This window comes from Bos indicus x Bos taurus, chromosome 26, assembly GCF_003369695.1.
Source record: "Bos indicus x Bos taurus breed Angus x Brahman F1 hybrid chromosome 26, Bos_hybrid_MaternalHap_v2.0, whole genome shotgun sequence".
NCBI lineage: Eukaryota > Metazoa > Chordata > Mammalia > Artiodactyla > Bovidae > Bos > Bos indicus x Bos taurus.
This window is the reverse complement of record NC_040101.1, coordinates 418179-431084: the sequence shown is the minus strand read 5'-3', so window position 1 is coordinate 431084 and position 12906 is coordinate 418179. Positions and strand designations below refer to the sequence as shown.

The window sequence follows — 12906 nt, the reverse complement described above, 5'->3', positions numbered from 1 at the left end:
AGAAACATCGCCAAGGTGGCGAGCCAGGTCCACGCGTTCCAGGAGAACCCCTACACGTTCGCCCCCGACCCCAAGCTGCAGTCCCAGCTCAAGCAGAGAATCGCCCGCTTCAGCGGGGCCGACATCGCTGTGCTGGCGGCGGACAGCGGGGCGGGCCCCCGGCAGGCAGCCAGCGAGAAGCACTCCCGGAAGATCCAGGACAAGCTGCGGAGGATGAGGGCCACGTTCCAGTAGCGGAGGCGGCAGGCGGGGGGTGGGCGGGGACCCCCGCGGTGCAGGAGGGTCGGACGGGAGCGCGGGCTCAGACGCGGCCCCGGAGACGGCACCAGCAGGCTGACTGTAAAATTTAAAGATGTAAGATGTAAACCAGACCGGGGTGAGTAGGCTCCCAGGAGCCGAACCCCCGAACGCTCATTATGTTTCTCAGAGACGAACGGCTTCCGCCCAGCCTGCCCCCAGAGCCCCGCACCCCTCGGCCTGTAACCCGGGTGCCCCCGAGCAGTGTCTGCGTGAGTCTGCCTGTGTCTGCCACGACGGACCCCTGGTCCCCCTGCTAACGACAGATTCCAAGGGTTCTGGAACCTTCCACGTGAAGCCCTGAGGCTTCCGGGGACCGCAGCCCAGCCCTGGGCTCACATCCCAGGCACCCCGCCAGGCATCCCGCCCTCTGCCCCGAGCGCTGGCTGCTCGCCCTGCCCTGGGGGTGGGGGTGCCTGAGCCTCACAGCCTTCACCCCAGCCAGCCTCCTGCTGCCCGCCAGTGCCTCGCAGCTCCCCCCGGCCGCTCCCCGTGCCCCATGGCCCCGGTGCCCGCCGCCCGCCACTGAGAGCACTGCCCTGTGGGGCGGGTTTCCCTGTGCCGAGGCCCGCATCCAGGGGCGCAGGACTCGGACGGCAGCTCCAAGGCCAAGACAGCCTCCGCGGCCCCTCCGCAACCCCGCTGAGTGGGGCGCCTGGGGGTGGTCCCGGACGCCTTCAGCACCCATGCATGCCACACACACAGCCATGCCCGCCTCCCACGGCTGGCTGCCACTGTGCTTTGAGGAGAGGCGCCTGCCGCCTCGGGGGCACTGAGCACTCCTCAGGGCTGTTTCCACCGGCCTGCTGGTGTTGCCTTGCCCAGCGTGGGCAGGACGCGCTGGCCGGCGGCTTGGGGACCAGGCGAGGCCTCACACACCCGCAGCAGGGAGGCCAGGACCGGACCGTCCCAGGCACCCGCGTCCTTACGTTGCAAATCGCCGCGAGACCCGCGATTCTTCTGAGTTTTAGGATTAGTGATTCTTTGGCGCAACCAGCTAGTGGTATTTCAAGGAAACCATTACCTGATAAAACGCTGAATTTCTAACGTCAGGGTGTTTTCCCACATATATTCATTCCCAACACCTCGCTCCTGCATACGTGAAATACGAGAGGCGTGCGGCACGCCTGGCCCTAACATGGCTTTCATGTGAGAATTCGGTTCTGCAGATGAACTCCTGGGTTTTCAGCACTGAACTCAGCAAGCTCAGAGGCCGCGTGAACACACACTCCAGCCGGACCGGCTGTGCCCCGGGAGCGGCCGCCTCGGCCGCCACGCGCCCGTCTGCATGTCGCTCTCGTGCACTCCAGTTTCTAATAAAGCCGTTTCTACCAAGACGGCTGCCCACGGTTCCTGCGCTTTGTCCGCCCTGCAGGTCACGGAGGCTCCCCACAGCCACGACGACGTCTCCAGGGCTGCTCGTGAGGGCGGGCAGCAATGATCCTGGGTGACAAGCTGGGGGCAAGGCGGCCCCAGGACCGAGCCCCACACCCTGGGGCCTGCAAGCTGCCTCCGGAGGAGATGGCCGGCCTTCCACAGTCACCGCCCATGGAGGCCTCTGGGCACCACAGCCCCAGCCTGCCCACCATAAACCCTGCCACCATCCCAGGGCCCGGCCACCCAGACCTTGCCCACAGCCCACAGGTCAGACAGCCAGCTTGTCCTCGTGGGGGGACTGAGGGGTGCCCCGGGCCTGTCACCACCAGGAAGGGTCCTGCTGCTGTGGTTCAGGACTGGCAGGCACCGCAGGGTGAGGGTCTCTCTGCTGTGGGGCCGCCAGAGCCTGGGGGTCTTCTTGGTATCTCTGGGGTCTGCCCTCCACATGACAGCAGCATCGCCGCCGCCGCCCCCCCTCCCCCAGCAGCTGTGACAACCCACAACTCTCCAGACATCACCAAACGTCCCCTGGGGAGCAGAAATGCCCCCCAAACCACAGCCCCTAAAGCACTGACACCCCAAATCTTGGTTTCCAGATTAACATTCAGGTCTCCAAAAAAAAAGGAAACAGCTGAATGGCTGATTCCAGGGCTGGGGTGGGGAAAGTATAGCAGATGAGTCAGGAGCTAACGGGGGGAAGGGGATAGAGGCAGATCACGTCAGAAAGACACAGGACAAGAGGGAAAGAGCTGCTCCCACAGCCAGAGCCGACCGCGTGCGCCCCACGCGTGACAGTGATGGGCTGTGGGCCAGGAGGAGGCTCAAAGTCTGAGTCCTTACCGGCGTCAGAGGACAGCTGATGAGTGACAGGAATAACCAAGGGGAACCTGCCCCGGGAGGTGCGGCTGGCCACCCTGTGGGGCAGGACAGGAGGAGGGTGCCCTCACAGTGGGGAGACGCAGGCTTCACCCTAACTGCAGAGGAGGGTCACACTAAGCAGATGGCACATCACTTCTGGGCTCTCATCCCAGGCCCCCGAGCCCTGGTCTAATCATGAGACGACACTAGACAAACCCAAATTGAGGGGCAAGCCTCAAAGTACCCACCAGTCTCCAAGTGGCAAGTACGTGGGGAAAAAGACCTGGAGAGGACCACGGGGGCAGACTGAGAGCACAGGCTAACTAAACGCAGCTGGAGCACACGACGGGTGTGAGCAGACAGCCTGCCACACTGCAGTGTAGACAGCAGGATTGTGCAACCACCGACTTCTCAGCTTTGCCAAAGTTCCACGGCCGAGAAAGACACCAGGCACTCTGTGCCGTCTGTATAACCCGAGTGCAGACTTAGAATTATCCCACACCAAGGAGTGTAAAAAAGGCAATGCCAAAGAATGCTCAAACTACTGCACAATTGCACTCATCTCACACGCTAGTAAAGTAATGCTCAAAATTCTCCAAGCCAGGCTTCAGCAATATGTGAACCGTGAACTTCCAGATGTTCAAGCTGGTTTTAGAAAAGGCAGAGGAACCAGAGATCAAATTGCCAACATCTGCTGGATCATCAAAATAGCAAGAGTTCCAGAAAAACATCTATTTCTGCTTTATTGACTATGCCAAAGCCATTGACTGTGCGGATCACAATAAACTGTGGAAAATTCTTCAAGAGATGGGAATACCAGACCACCTCACCTGCCTCTTGAGAAACCTATATGCAGGTCAGGCAGCAACAGTTAGAACTGGACATGGAACAACAGACTGGTTCCAAATAGGAAAAGGAGTATGTCAAGGCTGTATATTGTCACCCTGCTTATTTAACTTATATGCAGAATACATCATGAGAAACGCTGGGCTGGAAAAAGCACAAGCTGGAATCAAGATTGCCGGGAGAAATATCAATAACCTCAGATATGCAGATGACACCACCCTTATGGCAGAAAGCGAAGAGGAACTAAAAAGCCTCTTGATGAAAGTGAAAGAGGAGAGTGAAAAGTTGGCTTAAAGCTCAACATTCAGAAAACAAAGATCATGGCATCTGGACCCATCACTTCATGGCAGATAGATGGGCAAACAGTGGAAACAGTGTCAGACTTTATTTTTGGGGGGTCCAAAATCACTGCAGATGGTGACTGCAGCCATGAAATTAAAAGATGCTTGCTCCTTGGAAGGAAAGTTATGACCAACCTAGACAGCATATTGAAAAGCAGAGATAGTACTTTGCCAACAAAGGTCCATCTAGTCAAGGCTATGGTTTTTCCAATGGTCATGTATGGATGTGAGAGTTGGACTGTGAAGAAAGCTGAGTGCTGAAGAATTGATGCTTTTGAACTGTGGTGTTGGAGAAGACTCTTGAGAGTGCCTTGGACTGCAAGGAGATCCAACCAGTCCATTCTGAAGGAGATCAGCCCTGGGATTTCTTTGGAAGGAATGATGCTAGAGCTGAAACTCCAGTACTTTGGCCACCTCATGCGAAGAGTTGACTCATTGGAAAAGACTCTGATGCTGGGAGGGATTGGGGGCAGGAGGAGAAGGGGACGACAGAGGATGAGATGGCTGGATGGCATCACCGACTCGATGGACGTGAGTCTGGGTGAACTCCGGGAGTTGGTGATGGACAGGGAGGCCTGGCGTGCTGTGATTCATGGGGTCGCAAAGAGTCGGACACGACTGAGCGACTGGACTGAACTGAAGGAGTCTAAGAATCAAAATGGACACCAAAGGGAGAATTTAATTCAGATGACCATTTTATTTACCATGAGAAGAATCCCTTAGAAGAACTGGAGTAGCCCTCAGAGTCAATTAAGAATCCAAAATGCAGTGCTCGGGTGCAGTCTCAAAAATGACAGAATGATCTCAGTTTGTTTCCAAGGCAAACCATTCAATATCACAGTAATCCCAGTGTATGCCCCGACCACTAATGCAGAAGAAGCTGAAGTCAAACAGTTCTATGAAGACCTACAAGACCTTCTAGAACTAACACCAAACAAAACGTCCTTTCCACCATAGGGGATTAGAGTGCACAAGTAGGAAGTCAAAAGGTATCTGCAATAACAGGCACGTTTGGCCTTGGAGTACGGAATGAAGCAGGCAACAGAGTTTTGCCAAGAATACATGATCATGGCGAACACCCTCTTTCAACACGAGAGGCGATGCTGTGCATGGAAATCTCCAGATGGTCAGCACTGAAATCAGATTGATGCTGTTCTTTGCAGCTGAAGATGGAGAGGCTCAGCAAAAACAAGATTTGGAGCTGACTGTGGCTCAGATCAGGAGCTGTTTATTGCAAAATTCAGGTTTAAATTGAAGAAAGTAGGGGAAACCACTAGACCATTTAGCTGTGACCTAAATCAAACCCCTTATGATTATACAGTGCAGGTGACAAAGATCCAAGGGGTTAGATCCGGTGTAGACAAAGTGCCTGAAGAACTATGGACAGAGATTCGTAACATTGTACAGAAGGCGGTGACCAAAACCACTCCCAAGAAAAAGAAATGCAAGAAGGCAAAGTGGTTGTCTGAGGAGGCTTTACAAACAGCTGAGAAAAGAGAAGTGAAAGGCAAAGAAGAAAGGGAAAGATATATCCAACTGAATGCAGAGTTCCAGAGAATAGCAAGGAGAGGTAAGAAAGCCTTCCTCAGTGATCAATGCAAAGAAATAGAGGAAAACAACAGAATGGGAACGAATGGCACCCCACTCCAGTACGCTTGCCTGGAGAATCCCAGGGACGGAGGAGCCTGGTGGGCTGCAGTCCAAGGGGTCGCTGAGAGTCGGACACGACCAAGTGACTTCCCACTTTCACTTTCCACTTTCATGCATTGGAGAAGGAAATGGCAACCCACTCCAGTGATCTTGCCTGGAGAATCCCAGGGACGGGGGAGCCTGGTGGGCTGCCGTCTATGGGGTCACACAGAGTTGGACACAACTGAAGTGACTTAGCAGCAGCAGCAGCAGCAGAGATCTCGTCAAGAAAATTGAGGATACCAAGGGAACATTTCAGGCAAAGATGGGCTCAATAAAGGACAGAAACAGCAAGGACCTAACAGAAGCAGAGGATACTAAGAAGACGTGGCAAGAATACACCAAAAATCTGTACAAGAAAGGTCTTAAGGACCCGGATAACCGCGATGGTGTGATCACTCATCTAGAGCAAGGCATCTTGGAGTGTGAAAGTCAAGTGGGCCCTAGGAAACATCACTACAAACAAAGCTAATGGAGGTGATGGAATTCGAGCTGAGCTATTTCAAATTCTAAAAGATGATGCTGTTAAAGTGCTGCACTCAATATGCCAGCAAATTTGGAAAACTCAGCAATGGCCACAGGACTGGAAAGGGTCACTTTTCATTCCAACCCCCAAGAAAGGCAATGCCAAAGAATGTTCAAACTACTGTACAATCGCAGTCCTTTCACATGCTAGCAAGGCAATGCTCAAAATCCTTCAAGGTAGGCTTCAACAGAACATGAACTAGGAACTTCCAGATGTACAAGCTGGATTTAGAAAAGGCAGAGAAACCAGAGATCAAAAAGCCAACATCCACCAGATCAAAGAAAAAGCAAGAGAATTTCTGAAAAACATCTACTTCTGCCTCATTGACTACCCAAAAGCCTTTGACTGTGTGGATCACAACAAACTGTGGAAATTTTATTTTTTGGATTGGGCTAAGCAGCTTTATTAGAGAAAGTCAAGATTACAAAGGACTGAAGAGTTGGCACTGGGGCCCTTCTTCTTGCCAAAGGTGGGCACAACACTGGCAAAGCGCTGGTTGTACAGCATGTGCCTCTCGATCCAGCCTGTCTTCTTTTTCTCCTGTTTGACCACCTTGGGAGTCTGACCTCTGGCTTTCCTAGCATGGGCCTGGGAACCATGGGCTTTACCTCCAAGCATGCAGCCAACTATTTCCGGAGTGCTCAGAGCCTCCACCCCAAACTGGCCCAGGGTAGTTTCATCCTCTGGGGGGTGTGCCTGCTACGAGCAGAACTTGACTTTCTGGAGGGATGCCCTCCAACGAGGCTACCTGAGCCATGATCTAGGCAATGGTCTCCTGGTCGGTCACCTCGAGTGTGTAGCTCCTGGGCGCAAAGAGCTGCATGTTGGCAACTAGATCACAGACACCACTGCCGTTACTGCGAAGATGGAGTCAAGAAAGAGCTGGAAAATTCTTAAAGAGATGGAAATACTAGACAACTCTGCCTCTGAGAAACCTGTATGCAGGTCAAGAAGCAACAGTCAGAACCAGACATAGGACAATGGACGGTTCCAGATTGGGAAAGAAGTACGTCAAGGCTGTATGCTTATGTCAACTGGCTTACTGAACTTCTATGCAGAACACATCATGGGAAATGCCAAGCTGGATGAATCACAAGCTGGAATCAAGACTGCTGGGAGAATATCGATGTTGGATATGCAGACGATACCAGTTTAATGGCAGAAAGCGAAGAGGAACTAAAGAGCCTCTTGAGGGTTAAAGAGGAGATTGAAAAAGCTGGTTTAAATTTCAACATTTAAAAAAACTAAGATCACAGCATCCGGTCCCATCACTTCATGGTTAACAGATGGGGGAAAAGTAGAAACAGTTGCAGCTTTTAATTTCTTGGGCTCCAAAATCACTGCAGATGGTGACTGCAGCCATGAAATTTAAAAATGCTTGTTCCTTGGGAGAAAAGCTTTGACAAACCTAGACAGCATATTAAAAAGCAGAGACATCACATTGCCAACAAAGGTTTGTCTAGTCAAAGCTATCAATTTTCCGGTAGTCAGGTATGGATGTGAGAGTTGGACCATAAAGAAGGCTGAGCGCCTAACAACTGATGCTTTCAAACTGTGGTACTGGAGAAGCCTCGAGGGTCCCGTCGATGGCAAAGAGATCAAACCAGTCAATCTGAAAGGAAATCAATCCTAAATATTCATTGGAAGGACTAATGCTGAAGGTGAAGCTGCAATACTTTGGCCACCTGATGTGAAGCACCAACTCACTGGAAAAGACCGTGACGCTGGGAAAGACTGAGGGCAGGAGAAGGGGAGGACGGAGGATGAGATGTTGGAGGCATCATGCACTCAGTGGACGGGAGTTTGAGCAAGATCCGGGACATAGTGAAGAACAGGGAGGCCTGGTGTATTGCACTGCATGGGGTCTCAAAAGAGTGGCACAAGACTTAGCAACTGAACAACAGGAGTTTTATAAAACTACTGTAGTTAGTATACAGAAATACAATTGACTTTTCTTCATTTTTATATTCAATGACCTTGCAAAGCTCATTAGTTCTGTGCCTGTAGATTCTGCACTTTCCACGTGTACCACCATATTATGTGCAAGGAGCACTGTATCACTTCTTCCTTGGCTATCTCCATACTTTCCACACCTTTTTGTTGGTTTATCCTCTGGCTAGGACTTCTAGACGGCTGAGCAGAAGCTGTAACTTTGGGCACCTTTCTCTTACCCTTAGTATCTCAGGGGTAAGGTTTAACACTAGTAAACACAATGTTGGCGGTGGCCATTCTGCATCAGAATAAGAAAGTCCCTTCATGTGCAGTGTGTGTAAATTACGACACGAAGTTTGACCAATGGCCTAGCTCTCCATCAGGTCCAGCAGATAGCGATGAACACTACCGCCTCCGCAAACTGAAACCGCAGGGGGGCTGGGAGAACCAGAACATGTTTACATTTAGGAATAGCTAGGGTGCACCAAGACAAGGAAGTGGCAACCCACTCCAGTGTTCTTGCCTGGAGAATCCCAGGGACGCGGAGCCTGGTGGGCTGCCGTCTATGGGGTCGCACAGAGTCGGACACGACTGAAGCGACTTAGCAAGCAAGCAAGCAAGGGTGCACCAAAGGAAAAAGGAGCCTTTGGAACCAGAATGTTCCACGGCTTCCTCTACACAGGGGTGAAAGGGCACCGCACATGCGTAAACACGGACGGACCCTTGCGCGCCCGACACACATTGCCATGTTCGTTTGGACTTGATCCAGCGGTTTAAGAAGTACAGACAAGGAGGTTGGGCGGGCGCTTTCGCGGTAGGCGGGCGGGGGCAGAGCCTTACTCCAAGAGCTCGAGACCCAGGAACCCAAAGACTGGCCCGGAGACCAGGCGTTGCCGCGGTCGGGTTGAACTTGGCGCGCGGGGCGGGGCGGGGCGGGGCGGGGCAGGGGGAGGGCCGCGTAGACCCGGCGGGGCTTCCGCGCCGGCTTCGAGCAGGGCGGGCGTGCAGGGTCTTCCGAGCGCCAACTGGAGGCTTCTCCCGGGCCTCGGCCTCGACCCCGCCGGCCCCGGGATGCTGCTGCGGCCGCGGCGGCCGCCCCCGCCCGAGCCGCCATCGCCCGCCAGCCCGGACCCCGAGCCGCGGCTGGCGGGGGGCGCCCCGGAGACCCCGCCCCGGAGGCCCGCCTCGCCCGGCGCGCTGGCGGCTCCCACAACCCCCGCACCCCCAGGCTCGCCCGCGTCCCCCGGCTCGCCCGTGTCCCCGGGCTCGGCTCAGCGCACGCCCTGGAGCGCGCACGAGACGGAGCTGCTGCTGGGCACGCTACTGCAGCCCGCCGTGTGGCGCGCGCTCCTGCTGGACCGCCGCCAGGCGCTGCCCACCTACCGCCGCGTGTCGGCCGCGCTGGCCCGCCAGCAGGTGCGGCGCACCCCCGCGCAGTGCCGCCGCCGCTACAAGTTCCTCAAGGACAAGGTCCGCGACGCGCACGGCCAGCCGCCAGGGCCCTTCGACGCGCAGATCCGCCAGCTTATGGGCCTCCTGGGCGACAACGGGCGCAGGCGCGGACGCCGCCGCTCCCCCGGGCCCGGACGACCCCCGCGCGGCCGCCGGCCGGCCTCCGCCGCGCCCGCCGAGCCGGGTAGGTGGGCTGGGGTGGGGGAGGGCGCGCCCCAGACGAAGAGCGCGGGGAGCGGGCTGTGGGGAGAGCCCCTCAGACGGAGGGGCGGGGGTGGGGTGCGGGGGCGCCCCAGACGGAGAAAGGGGGGCGCGCGCGCCCCCGGCAACCGGCGGCTCCGCGTTCCAGGCGCCCCACCGCTGCCCGCGTCCCGAGAGCTCGACTCGGATCCCGCGTGGACACTCAGGTTCAGCCCGTCCCCGCCCAAGTCTGCGGACGCGCCCCACGCGCCCGGCTCCCCGACGGCCCCCAGCACCTTCACGCCCGCGCCTGTCCGCCCCGAAGAGCCCGAGTCCTTCCGCGCCCCTGGCTCCCCGCCACCGCCGTCCCCGGGCCCCGCCCGGGAAGACCCCGACTCGCCGCCCGCCCGCCTGGAGGACCACGCGCCCCAGCAGCCCGCGCCGCCGTCTCTGAACGCCGCCCTCCTGCAGACCCTGGGGCACCTCGGCGACATCGTGTCCATCCTGGGCCCGCTGCGTGACCAGCTGCTGACCCTGAACCAGCACGTGGAGCAGCTGCGCGGCTCCTTCGACCAGACCGTGTCCCTGGCCGTGGGCTTCATCCTGGGCAGCGCCGCGGCCGAGCGAGGTGTCCTAGCCGACCCGCGCCCCTGAGGCCTGTCTCTCCGCGGTCCCCGCGCCGGAGGGCCGCCCCCTCAGCCCTGACCCTCCTTGCTGCCCCCCTCCCCCAACCAAACCTAGGTATGCTCAATAAAAAGATTGCTTTTTCTGACTCAATCCTGTGTGCAGGTTGCGCACTGGGTAGGAACGTAGGGCTGGAGATAACCGGGAGGTTAAAATGGCCTCGGGACCCCTGGGAGGGGCCCAGTTGGGATTCTGCCCGGCCCCACCAGGCCTAGGAGGCCCATCTCCCGTCGGGGGAGGGCTGTGGGCACGTGGAACCCGAGCTCGGGGCCCGCATCGCATACCAGCCTTCTCCAGGTCTCCAGACCCTGCTTGCCAGGACTTCCCACCAGCGCAGACCGGCCGCGGTGGGCGAGCCCTGCGAGCAGGGAGGAGGCCGGGCGCCACGGGGAGGGCCCCGGGAACCGGCGGGGGCCGGGTTCAGCCGGAACCGGTGGGGGAGGTGTAAGCGGTCTCCGGCCGCCCCCCGCGGGCGGTCCAGGGAAGAGTCCGCGGCCTTGGGCCGAGCAGCGTCCAGGAAGGAGGTTCCCAGGATAACGCACTCCCGGGGAGGGGTCCCCTCCTGTCCACGGAGGTGCGTGGGCTGGGTGGGCCCGGGGCAGGAAGCGCGGCGGGTCTGAGCTTTTCCACCTTGACGGAGGCCAGGGTTCGTGCAGCTTGAAAAGGACTTTATCGAAATTGCCCCAGGAGCATTTTCCAAGTCTTGACTGAGGGCCCCACCCTGCGCTGGGGGCTCAGACCCGGCGGGGACGGGGCGGGGCCGGACGTGCTCCCAGCCGGGTGGGATGAGGAAGCAGCCAGAGGCGCGGGCCCGCATAACAATACGCCTTCGGGATGAATGCCCGGCGGCTTTTCAGCAGCTAGGGGATCATTCAGAGACTTAAGTGGTTGTTCTGGTCTGCGAGGTAAACGGGAAGCCTGTCTCCAAGCGCCCTGCAGTCCTCGCCCTCCGGAGGCTCCAGGCGGCCAAGCACTCAGCCCCTCCCCCAGCCCTTTTCTGGCTTTGTCTTCTAAGAGGCCCCGGTTGGGTCCCCAGCCGCAGGGACCCTGCAGAACAAGGGTGCACCCACCGTTCGGCAGGACGGGGGGCTATGTGTGAAAGATCCCGAATCCTCGAGGACATGCTGGCCTCTGCTGTGAGAGACGGTGCCTGCCCCCTTCCAGTCCACTCGAGGGCAGAAACCTGCAGGGGGACCCTTGGCGTTTGTAAACACCCGCACACCCTACACATTCCCACAGGTAAGAGCCAAGGGTGGGGGGGTCTGAGACAGCCTTGGGCCGCTTCCCAGCAAATCCCGAAGCCGCCGGGGGCAGGGGGTGATGTCACCGGGACTCTGCTCGGAGAAAGGGCTGTCTGGGGGCTTGAGATCCATGTAAGCCTCCGAGTCTTTGGGGACCAAGGTTTGGGGTGCACCAAGGAGAACCTGTCTGCCTTACGCCCCATGTTGCCTGGCTGTCTGGGGGCATGTCCAGGGCCTTCTCCTCAGGGCCTGATGACCCTGCACACCCCTTCCCCAGCCTGGCCAAGGTCTTCCAGTCTGGGGAGGGGCGAGCCTGTCTCACTCCAGCACCTCGGCTAGGGGTTTATTTGTGACTTAAGCCATTCCTGACGCGTGGAAACACTCAGATCCCGTCTCCCCGGCCTGCCCGTGACCGGCCTCAGCTGTAGTTGTGGGGGTGGCAGCTGGGGCTGTGGGGGGAGGTGGGTCTTATGCCGGCCATCCTGGGTTTGACTCAGCACGTGTGCAGCGCACCTCCCAGTAGGGATGGCATCCTACCGTGAGCACACCTTTTCCTGTGCCTGTGTGGGCATCAACCCAGCCAGCCTCCAGGGCCATCCTCAGGGGTCATCAGGGGCCCCTTGGCCAGCATGCTCACCCCTTCTCTTTCACTCTGGTGAAATACATGGAGCACGAAGTCTCCCGTCTTACCTGTTTCAAGTGTGCAGGGATGTTCACGTGCAGTGGCCATCCCCGTCGGCTCCAGAGCTTGCTCTTCCCAAACAGAATCATTGGACACTCACTCTGCAGCCCCCTCTCCCGCCCCCGGCAGGATGCTCTTGTGTGTGTTGTGTCTGACCCTTTCCGACCCCATGAACTGCAGCCCGCCAGGCTTCTCTGTCCGTGGGATTCTCCAGGTGAGGGTACTGGAGTAGGTTGCCGTGCCCTCTTCCCAACCCAGGGATCTAACCCAGGTCTCCTGCGTTGCAGGCAGATTCTTTACCATCTGAGCCACTGGGGACCTCAAAACTGGGATCACACAGTATTTGTCTTTTTGTATCTGGTTTATATCACCCAGAATAATGTTCTCCAAGCTGTGAATAACACACACAGCATACAGTGGGTTTTCTTTCTTTTTAAAGACGGAATGATAGCCCACTGCATGGATGGACCACATTTTGCTTGTCCACTGACTTGGTGGACATTTGGGCTGCTTCCACATTTCAGCTGTGGTGAGCGATGCTGCTGCGAACATGGATGTGTGAATATTCTTCAAGACCCTGTGTTCAGTTCTTCGGGGTGTATAAGTGGAATGGATCATGTAGTAATTCCGTTTTTAATTTTTTGAGGAACCTCCATACCGTCTTCCAGCCGCTGCCCCATTTTATATTCCCACCGACACTGAACAAGGGTTCCAGTTTCCCCACATCCTCAACCACACTTGTGTTACTGTTTTTTTAACCTCAGCCATCCTAGGGAGTGTGAGGTTCGTACCTTTAACCAG

General features: G+C 57.0%; 2 protein-coding genes and 1 pseudogene across 4 annotated transcripts in view; 2 read left to right on the top strand and 1 right to left on the bottom strand.

The window, feature by feature from the left end:
• KNDC1 (kinase non-catalytic C-lobe domain containing 1) overlaps window positions 1-1634 on the top strand; it is a 54646-nt gene extending 53012 nt beyond the window's left edge. For 2 of the 3 annotated variants that reach the window (XM_027528893.1, XM_027528894.1), the window contains one exon: window positions 3-709. In XM_027528893.1, the coding sequence (XP_027384694.1) occupies window positions 3-234 (232 nt within the window). In that variant the 3' untranslated portion in view covers window positions 235-709. Of the gene's footprint in view, window positions 1-2 lie in introns of all 3 variants that reach the window. The other variant, XM_027528892.1, reaches the window with a different exon arrangement.
• A 4625-nt stretch (window positions 1635-6259) lies between these two features.
• LOC113884558 lies at window positions 6260-6886 on the bottom strand (annotated as a pseudogene).
• A 2051-nt stretch (window positions 6887-8937) lies between these two features.
• UTF1 (undifferentiated embryonic cell transcription factor 1) lies at window positions 8938-10268 on the top strand. The gene is made up of 2 exons (XM_027529266.1): window positions 8938-9502; window positions 9668-10268. Exons 1-2 carry the CDS (start codon window positions 8938-8940, stop codon window positions 10150-10152), a joined length of 1050 nt encoding a protein of 349 aa, XP_027385067.1. The 3' UTR covers window positions 10153-10268.
• Window positions 10269-12906: the final 2638 nt, after the last annotated feature.